The sequence below is a fragment of the Lupinus angustifolius genome, unplaced genomic scaffold (genome assembly GCF_001865875.1).
Source record: "Lupinus angustifolius cultivar Tanjil unplaced genomic scaffold, LupAngTanjil_v1.0 Scaffold_15_149, whole genome shotgun sequence".
Taxonomy (NCBI): domain Eukaryota; kingdom Viridiplantae; phylum Streptophyta; class Magnoliopsida; order Fabales; family Fabaceae; genus Lupinus; species Lupinus angustifolius.
Window position 1 is genome coordinate 1 of NW_017718801.1, and position 16047 is coordinate 16047.

Sequence of the window (16047 nt, forward strand, 5' to 3'; positions counted from 1 at the left end):
AAATTTTTTGTTGACATTGAAGAATTCATTCTTTCACAAGGGTGTGATAAGAAAGGGGATAGAGTCACTTGGAAAGGATGTTTTCCAAGAGTGACATAAGTATTAGTGAGTGAGTAAGGTACATAGAGGTCTCGGGGTGAGATATTGTAATTACAACTCATAATATTTAGTGAAGAAATCTCTTGTGCTACAAGAGTACTTGACGTAGCCTTCAGTGGATAAGAAGGTGAACCAGTATAAATTCTTGGTGTACTCTCTTCTCCTTTATCTCTTGATTTTTACATGTTAATTTTCTACATAATTTTTTTCGTTGCACTTAACTCTTGATTTTGCAGAAAAAATGGCCATACTTTTTAGTCAACTAATTCACACCCCCCCCCCTCTTAGTTGCAATCTTAGTCTTACAAGATCTATTGTGACAGATTCAACAGTTGTATCATCTTCTATGCCTGATAACGATGTCACCAAATTATGGCACATGCGTCTAGGCCATATGAGTGAAAAATGCATGCATCTTCTGAGCAAGCAAGGTCATCTTGGTACACATGGCATCGGTAAGTTAGAGTTTTGAAAACGTTCTGTTTTTGGGAAACAAAAAAATGTTAGTTTCTCCACTGAAACTCATCGTACCAAAGGTATTCTTGATTATATTCATTCTGACCTTTGGGGGGCTTCAAAAGTTCCTTCTCATGGAGGATGCCGCTATATGATGACTATACTTGATGATTTTTCTTGCAAAGTTTGGGTTTATTTTATGCAACATAAAAATGAGACCTTCTCCACTTTCAAGAAGTGGAAAACTCTTGTTGAAACCTAGACAGGGAAGAAAGTGAAAAAGCTCAGAATAGCCAATGGATTAGAGTTCTGCAATGGTGACTTTAATGAGTTCAGCACAAATAATGGTATTACTAGACACAAAACCATTCCAAGGAATCCCCAACAAAATGGTGTTGTAGAACGGATGAGCAAGACTCTACTTGAGAGAGCTCGTTGTATGCTCTCAAATGTTGGGTTATGGCATCGACGTGAATTTTAGGCTGAAGCATCAACTACTGCATGCTACTTGGTCAACCGTTCTCCACATTCGGCACTTGACTTCAAAATCCCAGAAGAAATTTGGCAGGTAATTCTGTTGATTATTCTAATTTAAGAATCTTTGGATGTCCTGCTTATGCACATGTTAATGATGGTAAATTAGCTCAAAGAGCTGTTGAGTGCATATTTCTTGGTTACACAATTGAGTCTTAAGGATGTCGCTTATCGTGTTCTGATTCAAAGTCACAAAATTTAATTCTTAGCAAAGATGTGACTTTTAATGAGGATGCATTATTATCTTCTGGAAAACAATTTATTGTGTCTTCTACTACTAGTACAGGTAACCTGCAGGGTACTAGCGAGAAGGTGGAGTTGATGGTGAAGCATACAGCTCCTAATGTTGATGTTCCTTTATGAATGATTGTAAACCTGTTTCTACTCCACTTGCTACACATTTTAAGTTATCTTCAAATCTTTGCCCACACACAGAGGAAGAGATGGAGCGTATGTCGCATATTCCTTATGCTAGTGCAGTTGGTAGTCTTATGTATGCTATGGTGTGCATTAGACCTGATTTAGCATATGTTGTAAGCATGGTGAGTTGATATATGCATAATCCTGGCAAGGATCATTAGAGTACTGTAAAATAGATTTTTCGATATCTAAAAGTTACTTCTGGAATTGGCTTGGTATTTGACAGAAGTAAAGCTACAATTGATGATGTTGTAGGTTATGTTGATTCGGATTATGGTGGCGACATTGACAGAAGGAGATCTCTTTTTGGTTACATCTTTACTCTCTGTAAAAGTGCTATCAGCTGGAAAGCTACTCTTCAGTCCATTACTGCATTGTCTACGACTGAAGCATAATATATTTCAGCAACAGAGGGTGTGAAGGACGCTATTTGGCTCCGAGGTTTGGTAAACAAACTTGGTTTAACACAAGATGTTCTTACAGTGTTTTGTGATAGTCAAAGTGTTATTCATTTGACCAAGAATAATCGTTATCATGACAAGATCAAATACATTGATGTAAAACTTCACTTTATCTGAGATATTGTTACTGTTGGTGAAATTATGATGGAAAAGATTCACACATCAGAGAATCCAGCAGATATGCTTACCAAGCCATTCCAAATACCAAGTTTCAGTATTGTGTGGACTTGGTTGGCCTCTACAGCACTTGAGTGCCCTTCGGGGTTTTATTTGACAATGAGCAACTTATCGAATTCGAGCCAAGGTGGAGATTGTGATGAAACGTGGCTCTCACGTTTACTTCCCTAGGAAGTTTTATTTGCTTCACTGCCAAGTAATTGTGTCGCCTGAAGCTTTTTCCTTCCATGTTAAGAATTAATTTTATTCATTCCATCACAATATATTTGCCTATAAAAGACAATGCATGTATTGTGTTTAAGAATCATAATATCACAGCACACAAGGCAGTGTTGTTTGATACACAAATATTATTGAGTGTATTTTGGTGAGAATTCTTGTTCCATTTGAGAGAGTATGTGAGCGAATGTTGTTTTTTGTCCTCATTACTATAAGAGAATTTGTTGTACTCTCCTTTTTACATGTGGAACTTTGCTCGTGAGCGTCCGTGGTTTTTTACCTCTCACACTAAGGGGTTTTTCCACGTTAAATCTTGTGTTATTTTCTTGCTCCTTTACTTGCTTCTCTTTTGTTCCCAATTGATCTGATCTTGTGATTCCGCATTGCGCTCTATTCCTAACATGCTCAATGAAACTATTTTCACTAGTGGGTTTAATATAAAAAAAATCACAACATTTTGTGCATTATTCGCCCAACAAGACTATTTAATTTGAGAGTCGATGTCTCTTGATGAACTTCCAAAGGACACTCTAAACCCGCCTATAACATTGAAATCGACTTTAAAAACTTCACCCTAAAATATTTACTAAAAATTCATATGTTTACTTATTGAAATTATTGTTTTAACTTGACTATCTATCTGAAAAGAGCAATACGGAAAATGCATGTGTTATAAAGATAAAAATATTAATAGTTTTCTTGAACTTGAGACAATCATAGTCATTAACAAGTTATTTAACGTACATTGATTTTAGACACCTAATGCCAAATGATACTTGTTAAAAAAATAATGAATATGAGTAAGGAATTGTAGATTTAATGATTTATCGAAATAAAATACATCAAATCTTAATAATGAGTTAAAGCTGTAGATCTATAAGACCTTAGCCAAGGACTGAATGAATGAGGAAATAGGTTTACTAAGTTAGATCACAATTATTATTTTTTATTGGCTATTTGATCATAATTACTTTAAACATAGATGGTGACCAAATAGAGTTTGAGATTATACCCTACTCTTAGGTTAATCCAAATCTCTCACGTGATGGAAGGAAATATTCTATTATTCTTCTAATGTTTTTTGAAATTAAAATACATTGCTTCATGCTATGGAGATGCAAAGGAATGTTGTTAGACATCAATATTTGATTTGACTAATTTATTATCAACTTAATATTAAACATGAGACTCAAACTAACGAGTATTTTAATCATTCCTAGAAAATTAATTGAATTCATAATTAAATTAAGTTCTCTTAATTTAGTCAAATGAATAAATATTGTTAGTGGATATTATTTAACTTATGCTAACAGTAACGATTAAATAATAAGTGAATCAATATTTTAGAACATGACAGAGGTGTCCAATTGAATAAAACATTATGCCTCAATGGAAAGAGCATGGCTATGTGTGTATAAACACATAGCATAGACATGAAGGGGCATTACTATTGTTGGATTTTGATCAAGTACTTCATATTATATTCTCCATTTTTGGTTATCCAATACTTTCACATTCTCCACTCCATTTACCCAACACCATTCGATTATTTGACAAAGGTTTATGGAAAAATAATGCTTAAAACCATTGCTCTCCCATTGATAAGGGTTGATAGCAAAAATTAACTCAGTATGGAATTATAGATACACAGAGAGTCTTAGAAGGTAACCCAGTGACCGAGTTACCCAAGTAGTGTTACATAGAAGGTAATGTAAGCAACCTTACCTGACAACGAAATATAAACACAAAGATATACAAATAGAAGTATATTTTTCCTATCTTTCATTCTCATAAACGAAAAGCAAATACAATGGCAAGTAAAGAAATGGGCAAAACCTATTTCCACAAAGAAAAATACTTGAAAATATAAAGGAGAACAAAATTACATTCACCTGACAGTAAGAAAGAACTATCTTTGAAAAAGAAAGCAAAAATATATATACTTTGTGAGAGTGCAAGTAAGGAGAAATATACATAGAAATAACTAAATCAATTGTCAAGAAAGATTGTTTTGACTTTGGTTGAGGTGATTGTATACCTCGCCTCTTTCCCCTTTCCAAGCAGGGAAATATTCATGACCTTCTCCATTAGATTGAGTGAGTAATAAAGAATGTTGATCAGCCTGCACTTCACTATTGAAGCTTTTTAGGCCATTCAGAGTCATATATTCCCTTACCTGATGGTTTGTAATTTCAAGATGATTAACAGACATGCTAAGTCCTGTAACATCCATTTCTATATCGGCGCGATTCGGATGAGAATTCAAGTCTATTTGTCCAGCACTGGACTCACCCACGTCAGGTTGACCTCGGTCTCCCTCTTTCTCCAGATGGCTAGTAATCCTAGTATCATCTTTTGATTTTAATGCTCCATTGGTTTCTGACTCATCTCTCTGGTGATTATGATCTTCTTTAGCAGCATCTGCTTCGTGTTCTGATTGGCGTTTCCTCTTTCGTAGCATGAGAGTTTTGAATCGTCGCTTCACGGTCATGCACACATTGCAAGTACATGTTGGCTTATGTCTCCCCTTTCCACTAGGAGGCTGGATGCACACAATACAAGAGCAGCCGGGGCGGTGTCTAGGATGTTTTGTGGTGACTCCAGCTGATGACACGGCTGGGTTGATAAGGTTTTCTCCTAAAACTGCTGCAATGGCAAGAGCATCTAATCCAGAAGGCTCATGCACTTTTATTGACTTACCATTTTCTAGACTCTTTCTCCTCTTAAAATCTGGGGAACATCATGTGCATTCAGAAAGATTCAAGAATTACAAAATACAAAATAACAGCTGAGTCTATATATATATATATTATTCCTTAATATTTTGTCATGAAAGTAGAACTTGCAAGGGTGCATTAAGCATTATGAGCATTCAGTCAACTGTACAGCAACCTCAAAACCCAGTCTTAAACATGAATATGCAGAGCTTATCTAAACTACTGATAATAGTATCACACCTTTGCTGGGTTTCAGAAGATTTTCTAATTCCCTTGAACTCATTTCCTCTGGCACGGAACATGAAGACCTGAAAAAATGTTGTCCACAATAAGAATTGTAAACCATATCATCACTCTCATATAAAGAAGTAGTATAAATATAGTAATGGTGCACCTGCTTCCATCCCAACCATTTTCATAACATGTCCACTTGGGAGGAAGAAGAGCATCGACCGGTAGACTTCGCCATTTAGAGCAATCATCACATTGAGCCCATTGTTCTTTCCCCCTATATGCAATAGTTAACATATTGAAGCACGAGCTGAAATTTTGCTCACTCATCGATTTGACAAATCCAAATAATGCTTTCATGGAGATAAAGAGGGTCTAATGCCTAATTCTTATGTAAGTATTATTCTTGTGATAACAGACATAGATCAAAGAAAATACCAGACTTTTATCATTTGTTTCGACAAACTCACAGGAAAGACCAAGTAATAAATAAGTACTGACTGCTCAAGATTTTCTACAGTGCCAAAATACAATGCTAAATATGCAAAAAGTGGTGTATTCTTACCCAGATGAACAGGCACGGAATATAGTTCTCTTTCCAAAAACCGGTGGTTCCTGAATGAAATGAAGCAGAGGACAGATAGATTAGCCAGGTAAAAGAAATTTGAACATGATGTACAAAACTATATCAGTCCATAATCAACTTGTAATAGCCAACCTACCAAAGAAGAGGACATACTCATTTGACATTATCGTGCTTACCTCATATTCTTCGATTACTTGGTCCTCAATTGTGACAATGCTTGGCTGGACACTTGGCGGAGGACGAAGCAAATGCTGTGCTTCTTCCCATGTAAGTCTCAACTCCATAGCATCTTCGTTATCAATGCGCAACCTCTTGCTTTTAGGCCCGATGTTGTGAGTCCTCTTCTTCTCTGAAACTGGAATCGGTTGCTGGGGTGATTGATTGTTTGTTTTCTCGAAATTTTCTGTTGTAAGAAAACCAACAGCTCCGGCACCGAAATGAAGATGTTCTGGATGTCCATTAAAGTGGGATTCCCCATTCCCTTTTATCGACTGGAGAAGATCGGCGTAACTGCTATCCAACGGCAGATTCTCAGTTCCACCAGAATTGGTTGTTCCCTTCGTTGAAATGCCATTAGAAAGGGAAAATGTAGAAGCATCCTGTTTAAACAATAACCACTTATCATATTCACCAACAGAAGAAAAATAAAGATGTATTATACAAAGAAGAGCCACACCACAGATAGTGAAGTGGCAAATTTTGTGTCACAACCTGTGTATCTATAGAATTTGATGCCTTTCTGAAACCCACAACAAGTTTTCCCCCAGGATCTATCCGATTAAACGTTACTGCAATAAAAAAAATCATATAAAAGATTAGTGATTTCATATTTGCAAGACATATTAGCGTCTTCAAAAATATCTATAGTTCAACTCTGTGGTAAACAATAAATAATATACAACAGATCAATTCTTAAGGGCATTAATTCTTCCATTTGTCCTTCATCATTATTAGAATAATAATACCGGTGCATAATCATCCTTTATGTAGCCATTGCTGCTAATTATTTTTGGAGAAAAGTGAAACTATAGAAGTGCTTTCTATGGAAACACGTGTATTTCTTTAAACAATTAAACATAAATCAAAATACCAAATATATTTCAAGAAAAGTGCAAAATTGTAATGCAATAGGAATGTGCAAGGAGTTCATTCCCCAGATTGATGCATACCGGTATCACCAGCACATAATTGCATGGCCTGTATGCAAGGGGTCACACCCTCCAATACATACATCCTGCTGTTGTTATTAGGCCAAAATCTGAACTGAAATGTCCACTCATTCCCCTTCACATCTTGAACCCGCAAAGGAAGACCATCAGAATTCGAAATGGGAGGAAAATAAGCCTGCAATTATATAGCAAATTGTAAGATGAGTGATAACTACACAGTAAAAATATATCTTCTTAATTTATTTAGACTAAGTATGCAATTTCATCGCCAAAGATATATTAGACATCAAGTTGGTCCTTCAAAGGTTTCGGACATCAATTTGGTCCCTCAGATTACAATGGGCATCAAATTAGTCCCTGAATGTATATTTGGTTCTTGAATACATGCTTACTTTACACTATGAAGGACCAAATTGATGTCCAACAACTTTGGAGGACAAACTAGAGGCCCTGTGTATTTTTGGAAGACAAATTCGAGAATTTACTCTAATTTTTATTAAAAACATAAAGAAGAAAAACTTCAGAAACAGAGTTACATATACACATACAGGCCGATGGCAAAACAAGTACATAAAACAAGAAAATAAAACCTTCAACATACCTCAGCACAAGCTTTTGGGAGAACAAGACGACCAATTCGACCTGCATCACTGGCACTCAATATCTTCTCAAATAAAGGCACTACAGTGGATTTCAAACTGTTATCATAACATTAAGGGAAACTTGATAAATCAACTTTATATCATCACAGTTTGCTATACATGTGCAAGAAGACTAAAATGAAAAAATTCAAAAGGATACTCTCCAGACAATCGTTCCAGCTCTTGATCAGTGATCCTAGGCCAATATCGAGGAAGTAACTGACTTTTGCCTCTCCCGTCAGCAGGTGGCCGAGCAATTCGTGCATGAGATGTTGTTCCTTTATCTGTTTCCGGATTCATGGACAGCCCAATCTTCAATGGTTTGGGAAATATAGGGCGAGATCTCTGCCCTTGATGAAAGGGAGGAGATGCTTTGCCCTCAAGTCTTGCATCTACGATCTCTCCAGAAGAAGGAGGTAGGGCAGTCTTGTTCCCTGATGGATTTCCCAGAAACATATTCAAAGATGGCTGTGCAGTTGGTTCGGGTGTGACTGTGTTCTTAATATCCCATGTTGATCTATTAGTTTCAAATTTAGAAAATATTAGTGACTGAACCGGTGGTTTAAACACATTTGAAAATCCAGTATCCACCTCCCCAAATGAACACTTCACTTCTTGGATGTTTTGTCCACTACATGATATTATGCTATCTCTCTGATCATTATTCCAACGGCTGGGCTCGCTAGCCTCAACAATTCTGCACAATTGCATAAGTTTTCCTTCATCAACACTATCCTTAAACAGTGTTCCATCGATAAGAGCAGATTGCTGATCAACTGCATTATTTTTGGTTGATGAAATAGACCCATTAGGATTTTCAGTATTCCTCGTCTGCTGAAAAACATCAAACAATTGGAATTTGTGAACTGTGTTAGAGAATTAAGTGACACAAGATAAGTCTAAGAGAAGCCACTCCATAATTACTGCATACTACATACGTTAAATAACAGCCCAAAAAGAATACCAAAGCAAATAATCACCACAAAAACGAACAAGCAAGTAACAACAATTTGCTGTAGATAATTAGAAAAATAACTCCAGTGTAGCACAAGCTTGAGGTCCTTAAAAGGATAACATATGTGTTCGTGTATTGACATCCAACACGCACATTTCATAGCCAAAAATTCTTGAAGACAATATGTATCGTTAATATAGTCACAAAAGGCTAGTCCTAGTGATCGGTTTTAAATAATTAGAAGAACATATAAACATTTACGGGCAAATGTGAGAAAGCAAATTTAGCAACAAATATGGGACAAAATAATGCCAGTTGCATTAAACAAAAGTTAACCGTAATTATTAATGTGAAACCACAATTTACACTGGAAAATATCCAGATAAAACTTACCATACGAAGTTGGGACGCTACACAGCTAACACAACCTATGCCATCAAAGTCAAGGTACTCGAACAAAGATCTAGATACTACGCATCCACAGTGGATAGGCTGTCAAAGCAAGTCAAATAGACTTCAATGAATAAGGAAAAATTGACAAGGCGTGAATAAAACCGAAATAAAAAAATTAAAGAATAGATCATATACCTTGTTGCAAAATTTACACTCCATCCATCCCATTTTTTGACGATGAAAGTTATTACAAAAAACTGACATCTCATAAGCAGTTCTGAAGCACATGGAGTATCACATTAAGCATTTACAAGTACGAAGTTTGAAGAATTATTAAATAAATTATTACAAACCAAAATGACTGGCAATAATACCAAAAGTATAAAAGAGGGAAGGGATTAGCAAAGGGGAAAACATTACATGAACTAGATGCTACTTCACTACTAAAACTAAACCTGAAGTTCTGTTTGAGTTAGTAAAGAATTTTATAGCAAAATATAAAATATCCTTCAAAGTACAAAGTTCATTTTGCAGAGTAAATCATGAAAATAATCAAAATTAATAGGAAACTCTGTTTTTTTGCAAAATACAAGCATTTAGATTTTTTTTTAAAAGAACGCGGATATGTGAGAATTCATTTTGATGCTATTTTATTTTGATTAGCCTAAAGTGCACCCTACACTTTAGAGGAGATGGATGAATCTTCATAGAAAGACAATACACTTCACAAGAGAATCAGGAAATGTGGCATTAGAACTACAGCAGCTATGTAGAATTTCATTAAGCCGTGAACCCGAAAATATCAATGAGTAAGAAACATTTACAAAAAATACACACTAGAATAGTTCCTTATAAATGAAGGTCCTAATGCTGTGAATCCAAACACCTATAACAACCCTCACTTATGCAATTATACAAGAATATTAAAACTACAGAGAAAATTTTGAAAATAGACCAATCAAACCCCTATTACAATGAACACGAAGAAAAAAACAATAACTTGCCAAATTGGCATGTTCAATTACCAAATTTTTACACTTACAATGGATCGAGAATCCCAGGCTTCCATTCCTCCATGACTCTAGTATGTCAAGAAGATTTCGAAATATTAGTCAACAAAATATATCATTTTTTGAAGTATAAAAGATATAATTTAAAAACATTTTAAAATGCATAATATTATTTCTATTTTACTACTAATAATTAATACTAATTTTCAGTCTTTAGAAATATTTTCCAGATTAGTTACATTTATCCTTATCCTTAAACAATAAAAATTTCATAGTTTCCATTTCTACCCTCGTGTCCATAATTCATGATCAAGTGTATTGTTTGAAATTAGTACATAATATAGACATTGTTCTTTGATTTATACACTTGACAACTTCGACACCGGTTTCTTTATATTAGGCATAGACATAAACCACAAAATCCCCGAACCAAAAAACTTAAAAAGAAAAAGAAATAACGAATCCAAATGTACCCCCATGAGATTACATCAAAGTCAAATTCCAAAAATATCTATAAGATTCAAAACAAAATCAACCCATAATCTAAAAAAGAGAGTGATAATGAAATTAACAAAGAAAGGAGTCAAATTTACCCGCACTTGATGCATAGTTGAGCAAATCCACCAGATCGCAGAGGCCACCCTTTCTTCCAATCGTGCACACACGAAGCTTTCACGCCAATGTCTGAACCCATCAATCTAAAATTCAACTGCACAACATCAAAATCAAAACCAAATAACAAAACCCCTAATTCAAAAAAACCCCTTTGACCAATAACTCATAAAAACTATCGTTCTTAGCATCCATGCACGAAGTTTCAAATTTTACATAAGAAATAACAAAGAGTCAACAAAAAACATACAAATAAAAAATCTATGTCTCACCCAAAAAAAATTAAACCTTATAAATTAATATATGGGTCACTCGGATGAACCAAAAAGAACCAAACTTTACTATGCGTGCTATCGCTGTCAGCTGAAATCTATGTAACGCCAGTTATATATATATCATCAGTGAAGTGAAGAAGAAGATAGAAAAAACAGAGAAGGGTGATGAGAATTAACCTTGATTGAAGCGTGTGTATGGGATTGAAGGGAAAAGGGTGATTATGTAGAGAGAGAAAGATAGAGATAGAGGAGAGAGAGTGCATGCAAAAATGAACAAGTGCATAAAATGCATGCACGACACTTGAAGACATAAGATATCACCACTTCTAAACTGACCCATTCTTAATCTTAAACGCAAGGTCTTACATTTTTTTTTTCTTCTTATTTTTTACTATGTTTTTTATTACTACTTTTTTGGACACCGATAGCATCACCTGCCTGTGTGTTAGAAAAATGGAGACTTGTCGTTTTGGTCTATGTCCTCATTTGTTTCTCAGACCAATTAAAATATATTATTCAATTAAACAAAAAAATATAACTACATAGTTATATTACTTATTGTGTATTTATTAGATTGGGATATGAAAAAATAGAGTTTTTGGGACGGAGGATCAATATCATGGTGAGAAGTTATAAATGTGATTTCCACTCCTTTGTCCCAATTGTTTACCTTTTGTTTCATTGGGATAATTAGGTGAAACATGTGTCCATGCTTGCGCATGTTGGTGAGGTGACACTTTAAAAACTTTCAATAAATTGAAATTTATTTGTTTAATATAAGGGAATGAAGTATTTCAGGAGATAAGTTTTTTTTTTTTCCAGTGAAACCATAATATGTGTTGTATTTCATCATTTTATATAAAAATATTTTTAAAAATAAATAAAATAGTATACATGTCACATTTTTACTGGCTAGAGGAGATAAGTTATCTCCTAATATGAGGAGATACATTATTCTCTTAGTATAATTATGATAGATATTTTAGATGAGATTTTTTACATTGTTGATGTATTATCTATTATTTATGTTATTATTGTTCACTCTTAAATATAATTAATAGGCAAAGATAATAAATGATATAATGATCATGTAAATAATTTTAAACTAATAGTATATAAATATTAAATTCAATTTATTTATGGAATTTATCAAATACATTGGGTCAATGGTTGTTTGATTATAGATTGATTATAGAGAGGGAAAAATACAATATAAAAGGGGGATTATTAATTGTTTGGTCAATGGGAGGAAAAGTTAATGAGGGGGAGGGATAAAAAAGTCTTACATGTGAAATTCATGTGAATGTCCCATTTTTTCTCAACCAATTGGTGGTGGCCCACATACAATAAGAAGGATATAATAGAAATTATGATAAGTGTAAGCTATGATATAAGTTCTTATCCAAGTCAGTGTTTGATATATATTGATAAAATGAAATTGGTGTGATAGTGAAAATGTTGATAATGTGGTGGTGGAAGCAATTATGTTCAAGTGTGAGGAAAAATTATACTATCATATTTTGTTCATTTCTAATACATCTCCTCTCATGAGATGTAGGATAACATGATAGGAGAATTTAATGGGATAACTCAATTCTATCATGTTGATTCATCAAACTTTATATTATAATAGAATTGAGAAGACTAGACTATGATATTACTATAATCTTGTTTATTAAATGACCCCTTATAGTATAACTTGTCCATTTAAATTCAAAATATCAAACTAAATGGATCTAAACAAATTGGTTGAGTACGGGATTGCTAGTTTTGAAATAAAATTAATTTATAATGGGTTGGGATAGATTAATTTTCAAATACTCTTCTTTTAGTTGAAGATTAAATCTCATTTAAGATATAGAGATCATCAAAAAGAGTTTTACTTATATTACAGCACTCGATCAACCTATTTTAAGTGTTTTAATATATCCTTTTATTTAATATTTAATTTGATAGATAATAGACCAACTTTACCATTATATATGGTAAGATAGCTAAAACGAGGCTTTTTATTAATAATATTTTTATATCTATCAAAACTTAACACTTCATATTTAAGGAATTCAAACTTATTTCCCTTTAAGCAATTCAACCTTAATAAGATATTCAAGTTTCTGTAGCTTTGACCATTTCGACCTAAATAAATAAAAACTTCAATTTATTTTAAAACTTTCAGTTTCACTCAAAGAATCTTAATAATCTCTGAGCAGCATCCCCATTGAAAGTTCCCCTATAATAATACTTTATAATGCTAATCGATTCTCATTGACTAATCGACCTATTAATTAAAAGCCAACATAAGCATACTCATAATATTTGTTTTTCTATCCTTTGCCTATCATAACACTCTTCTTAACATAATGGAATCAAATATAGAACTTTTTAGTGTGCACTTGGTAATAACATAAATATTATGTTGACTTTTGAACATGATATTGTTAAATTAAATATATCCACATGCATGTTATGTATCCCTCCATATAAAACAAATTATGTATCCCTCGTGGACTGCATGAAATTAAATGAGATGGTTCTGAGTTTCAACAATCCTTTTGTGGGGTAAGGTTCTATATACCTAAAAGCCTTGTTTGGTCCATATTATTAAATATTGGACGAGACTTCGCAATAGTGGAATTAATTGCCTCAACCATATAGTTGAATGAGGTCATATATAAGCACAATTATAGTTCAAAAATGTTTTATTGTTGCCCCAAAGTTTGAATTAAGAAATCTAGACGTGAAGCCATGAAGTTTGTGTTTAGTTAATTAGTTATAACATGGAAAATAATAGATTTTAAATGCATTATTATGTTAATTTCTTTGTGATTATGGACCACAATACATTAATTGTGATTGATCCATTCCACCATATCAACAACAAAAATCAAGCCTCGGGCTATATGGATGGAACGGTGTAGTAACACTCTGTCATAATGTTCATCGACAATCTTTTCTAACATGCTCAACAAATTAAACAACCACCATCATAACTATGTTTTTTTTTTGTGTGGAACAATTGTTTGAAGATTTCTGCACATGAATGAAAAAATCATGGATAATGCCTCTTCTCACACCATGATCCAAATAAACATTTTATGTTTATCAAATCAACCATTATTTCTTCATTATGCTGCCAAGCCCCGCCCATTTAAATATAAAGATTTGATCACTTAAGAATATTCTCAGAAATGGTTTCCCCAAAAGTGATTATATAATTGAAGTAAGAAATATATTTTTCTTCCAAAAAGCCAATAGGTGGAAAATTCTCGACAGGAATCAACCAAACCATTGGTTCAACTGCTTAAATAAAAATTATCAACATGCTAGGTTGACAAACGAAACGATTTAAATAGCAGGGTACATTAAGGGATTCATTTCCCCTTCTTCTGACTAGAATTGTTACAAGATAATTGAAAGAATTTCATCATTGTCGTAATTAAAAAACGTCTTTCAATATATCTAATCGCCAAATTCGTTATGGAGCCTCAAACAATTTTAAATTGCACGTAATAATACATGTTAGAAGTAATTCAAAACTGAGTTAGTTAGGTAGTTTTAACTATTTCTGTTTTTAGCAACTTCAGTTTGTTAGGTTAGTTGCTATGAATACTATAAATAGTAAGTTTCAGTTTGCTTGAATAATAAGAAAGTCTCACATAGGCATTGTTCAATATACTTAATCTTCTCATACTCTTACACACTCAACTCTACACTTCTCATCTTCTTGCTTTCTCTTCCACTCTTAACATCAAACACGATTTCATTCTCTTCACTTTCTTTCTGCATTCTTCTTTCTCCCAACATCTTGTATCAAGAGCTTAGGTCAGATCCAAACAAAGGGATCAAACAATACAAACTTCTCAATGAATCTACCTATCCTCAATGGAAAAAACTGGAACAAGTGGCGCATACAAATGAAAGCAATCTTGGGTTATTAAGAGGTGAATGAACTCATAGAAGAGGGACTCCAAGATCTCCTTGCAAATCCTGTCGAGGCACAAGTGGTGACTTACAAAGAAAATAAGAGGAAAGACTGCAAGGTCGTGTTCATTCTCCACCAATGTATGGATGAGGCTCATTTTGAGAAGATTGTAGAAGCTGCAACTTCACAAGAAGCTTGGAGAATTCTTGAAAAATACAATGAAGGAGCTGAACAGCTCAAGAAAGTGAGATTGCAAACAATGAGGAGGCAATATGAGCTGATGCAGATGGAGAACAATGAAAAGGTGGCTGACTTTTTCAATAGAATCATCACTCACACCAATGGAATGAAGGCTTGTGGAGAAGCAGTCTCAACTCAAACAATAGTTGAAAAGATATTAAGAACCCTCAACCCCAAATTTGATCACATTGTGGTTACCATCGAAGAATCCAAGAAATTGGAGAATTTGAAGATAGAAGAGTTGCAAGGTTCCATAGAGGCACATGAGCAGAGGCTCAATGAAAGAAGTGCAGAAAAGACTAGTGAAAGTCAAGCACTCTGGACTCAAGTCTCAAGGAAGGGAAATAATAGTGCAAAAGGAGCATATAATAGTTGGAGTAGAGGAAGAGACTCAAGAAATGGCTCCAATAGAAACTCACAGGCCATAGGACAGATCAAACTTGAGCAAGATCAAACAGATAGCTCAAACAGAAGAGGATACAATAGATGGAGAGGAGGCAAGAAGAGGTTTGATAAAAAGAGAGTTAAGTGCTTCAAATGTAATAGAATAGGTCATTATTCAAATGAATGTGTAGCTGCTACTATCCATATTGATCATAGAATAGAGCAACCAAACAATAGCCATCAGGCTCATATGGCTAATGAAGACATCGAAGCAAATCTTGAGGAATAACCAGTTCTGGTAATGATGACCACTAACCAAAGAGTAGATAACAATGAAGTTTGGTATGTAGACTCAGGTTGCTCAAATCACATGACTAATCATAAAGATTGGCTTATGGATCTTGATGAATCAAAGAAGAGTAGGGTGAGATTTGATGATAATAGATACATCATAGTTGAGGGTCAAAGCAAGGTGTTGATTAGAAGAAAGGATGGTGGTAGTGCTATAATCTCAGATGTACTCTATGTTCTTGGGATGAGGAGTAA

The 16047-nt window shown here is 34.1% G+C and overlaps 2 protein-coding genes across 3 annotated transcripts; one reads left to right on the forward strand and one right to left on the reverse strand.

The window, feature by feature from the left end:
• Positions 1–4119: 4119 nt before the first annotated feature.
• LOC109337935 (B3 domain-containing transcription repressor VAL1-like) lies at positions 4120–11303 on the reverse strand. 2 transcript variants are annotated; one of them, XM_019575024.1, is made up of 15 exons: positions 11133–11303; positions 10662–10766; positions 10101–10139; positions 9254–9335; positions 9059–9157; positions 7871–8541; positions 7671–7767; positions 7070–7244; positions 6612–6688; positions 6077–6499; positions 5880–5929; positions 5478–5591; positions 5324–5391; positions 4437–5096; positions 4120–4404 (listed from the first exon to the last, which is right to left on the reverse strand). In XM_019575024.1, the coding sequence occupies exons 1-15, from the start codon at positions 11264–11266 to the stop codon at positions 4142–4144; spliced, it is 3057 nt and encodes a 1018-aa protein (XP_019430569.1). In that variant the 5' UTR covers positions 11267–11303; the 3' UTR covers positions 4120–4141. The 2 variants fall into 2 exon arrangements, with proteins under 2 accessions (XP_019430569.1, XP_019430570.1); XM_019575025.1 differs by having other exon boundaries at positions 4244–5096; positions 7871–8544.
• Positions 11304–15019: 3716 nt separating this feature from the next.
• Positions 15020–15790, forward strand: LOC109337932. Its single transcript, XM_019575020.1, has one exon. It carries the CDS (start codon positions 15020–15022, stop codon positions 15788–15790), a length of 771 nt encoding a protein of 256 aa, XP_019430565.1.
• The last annotated feature ends 257 nt before the right edge of the window (positions 15791–16047 follow it).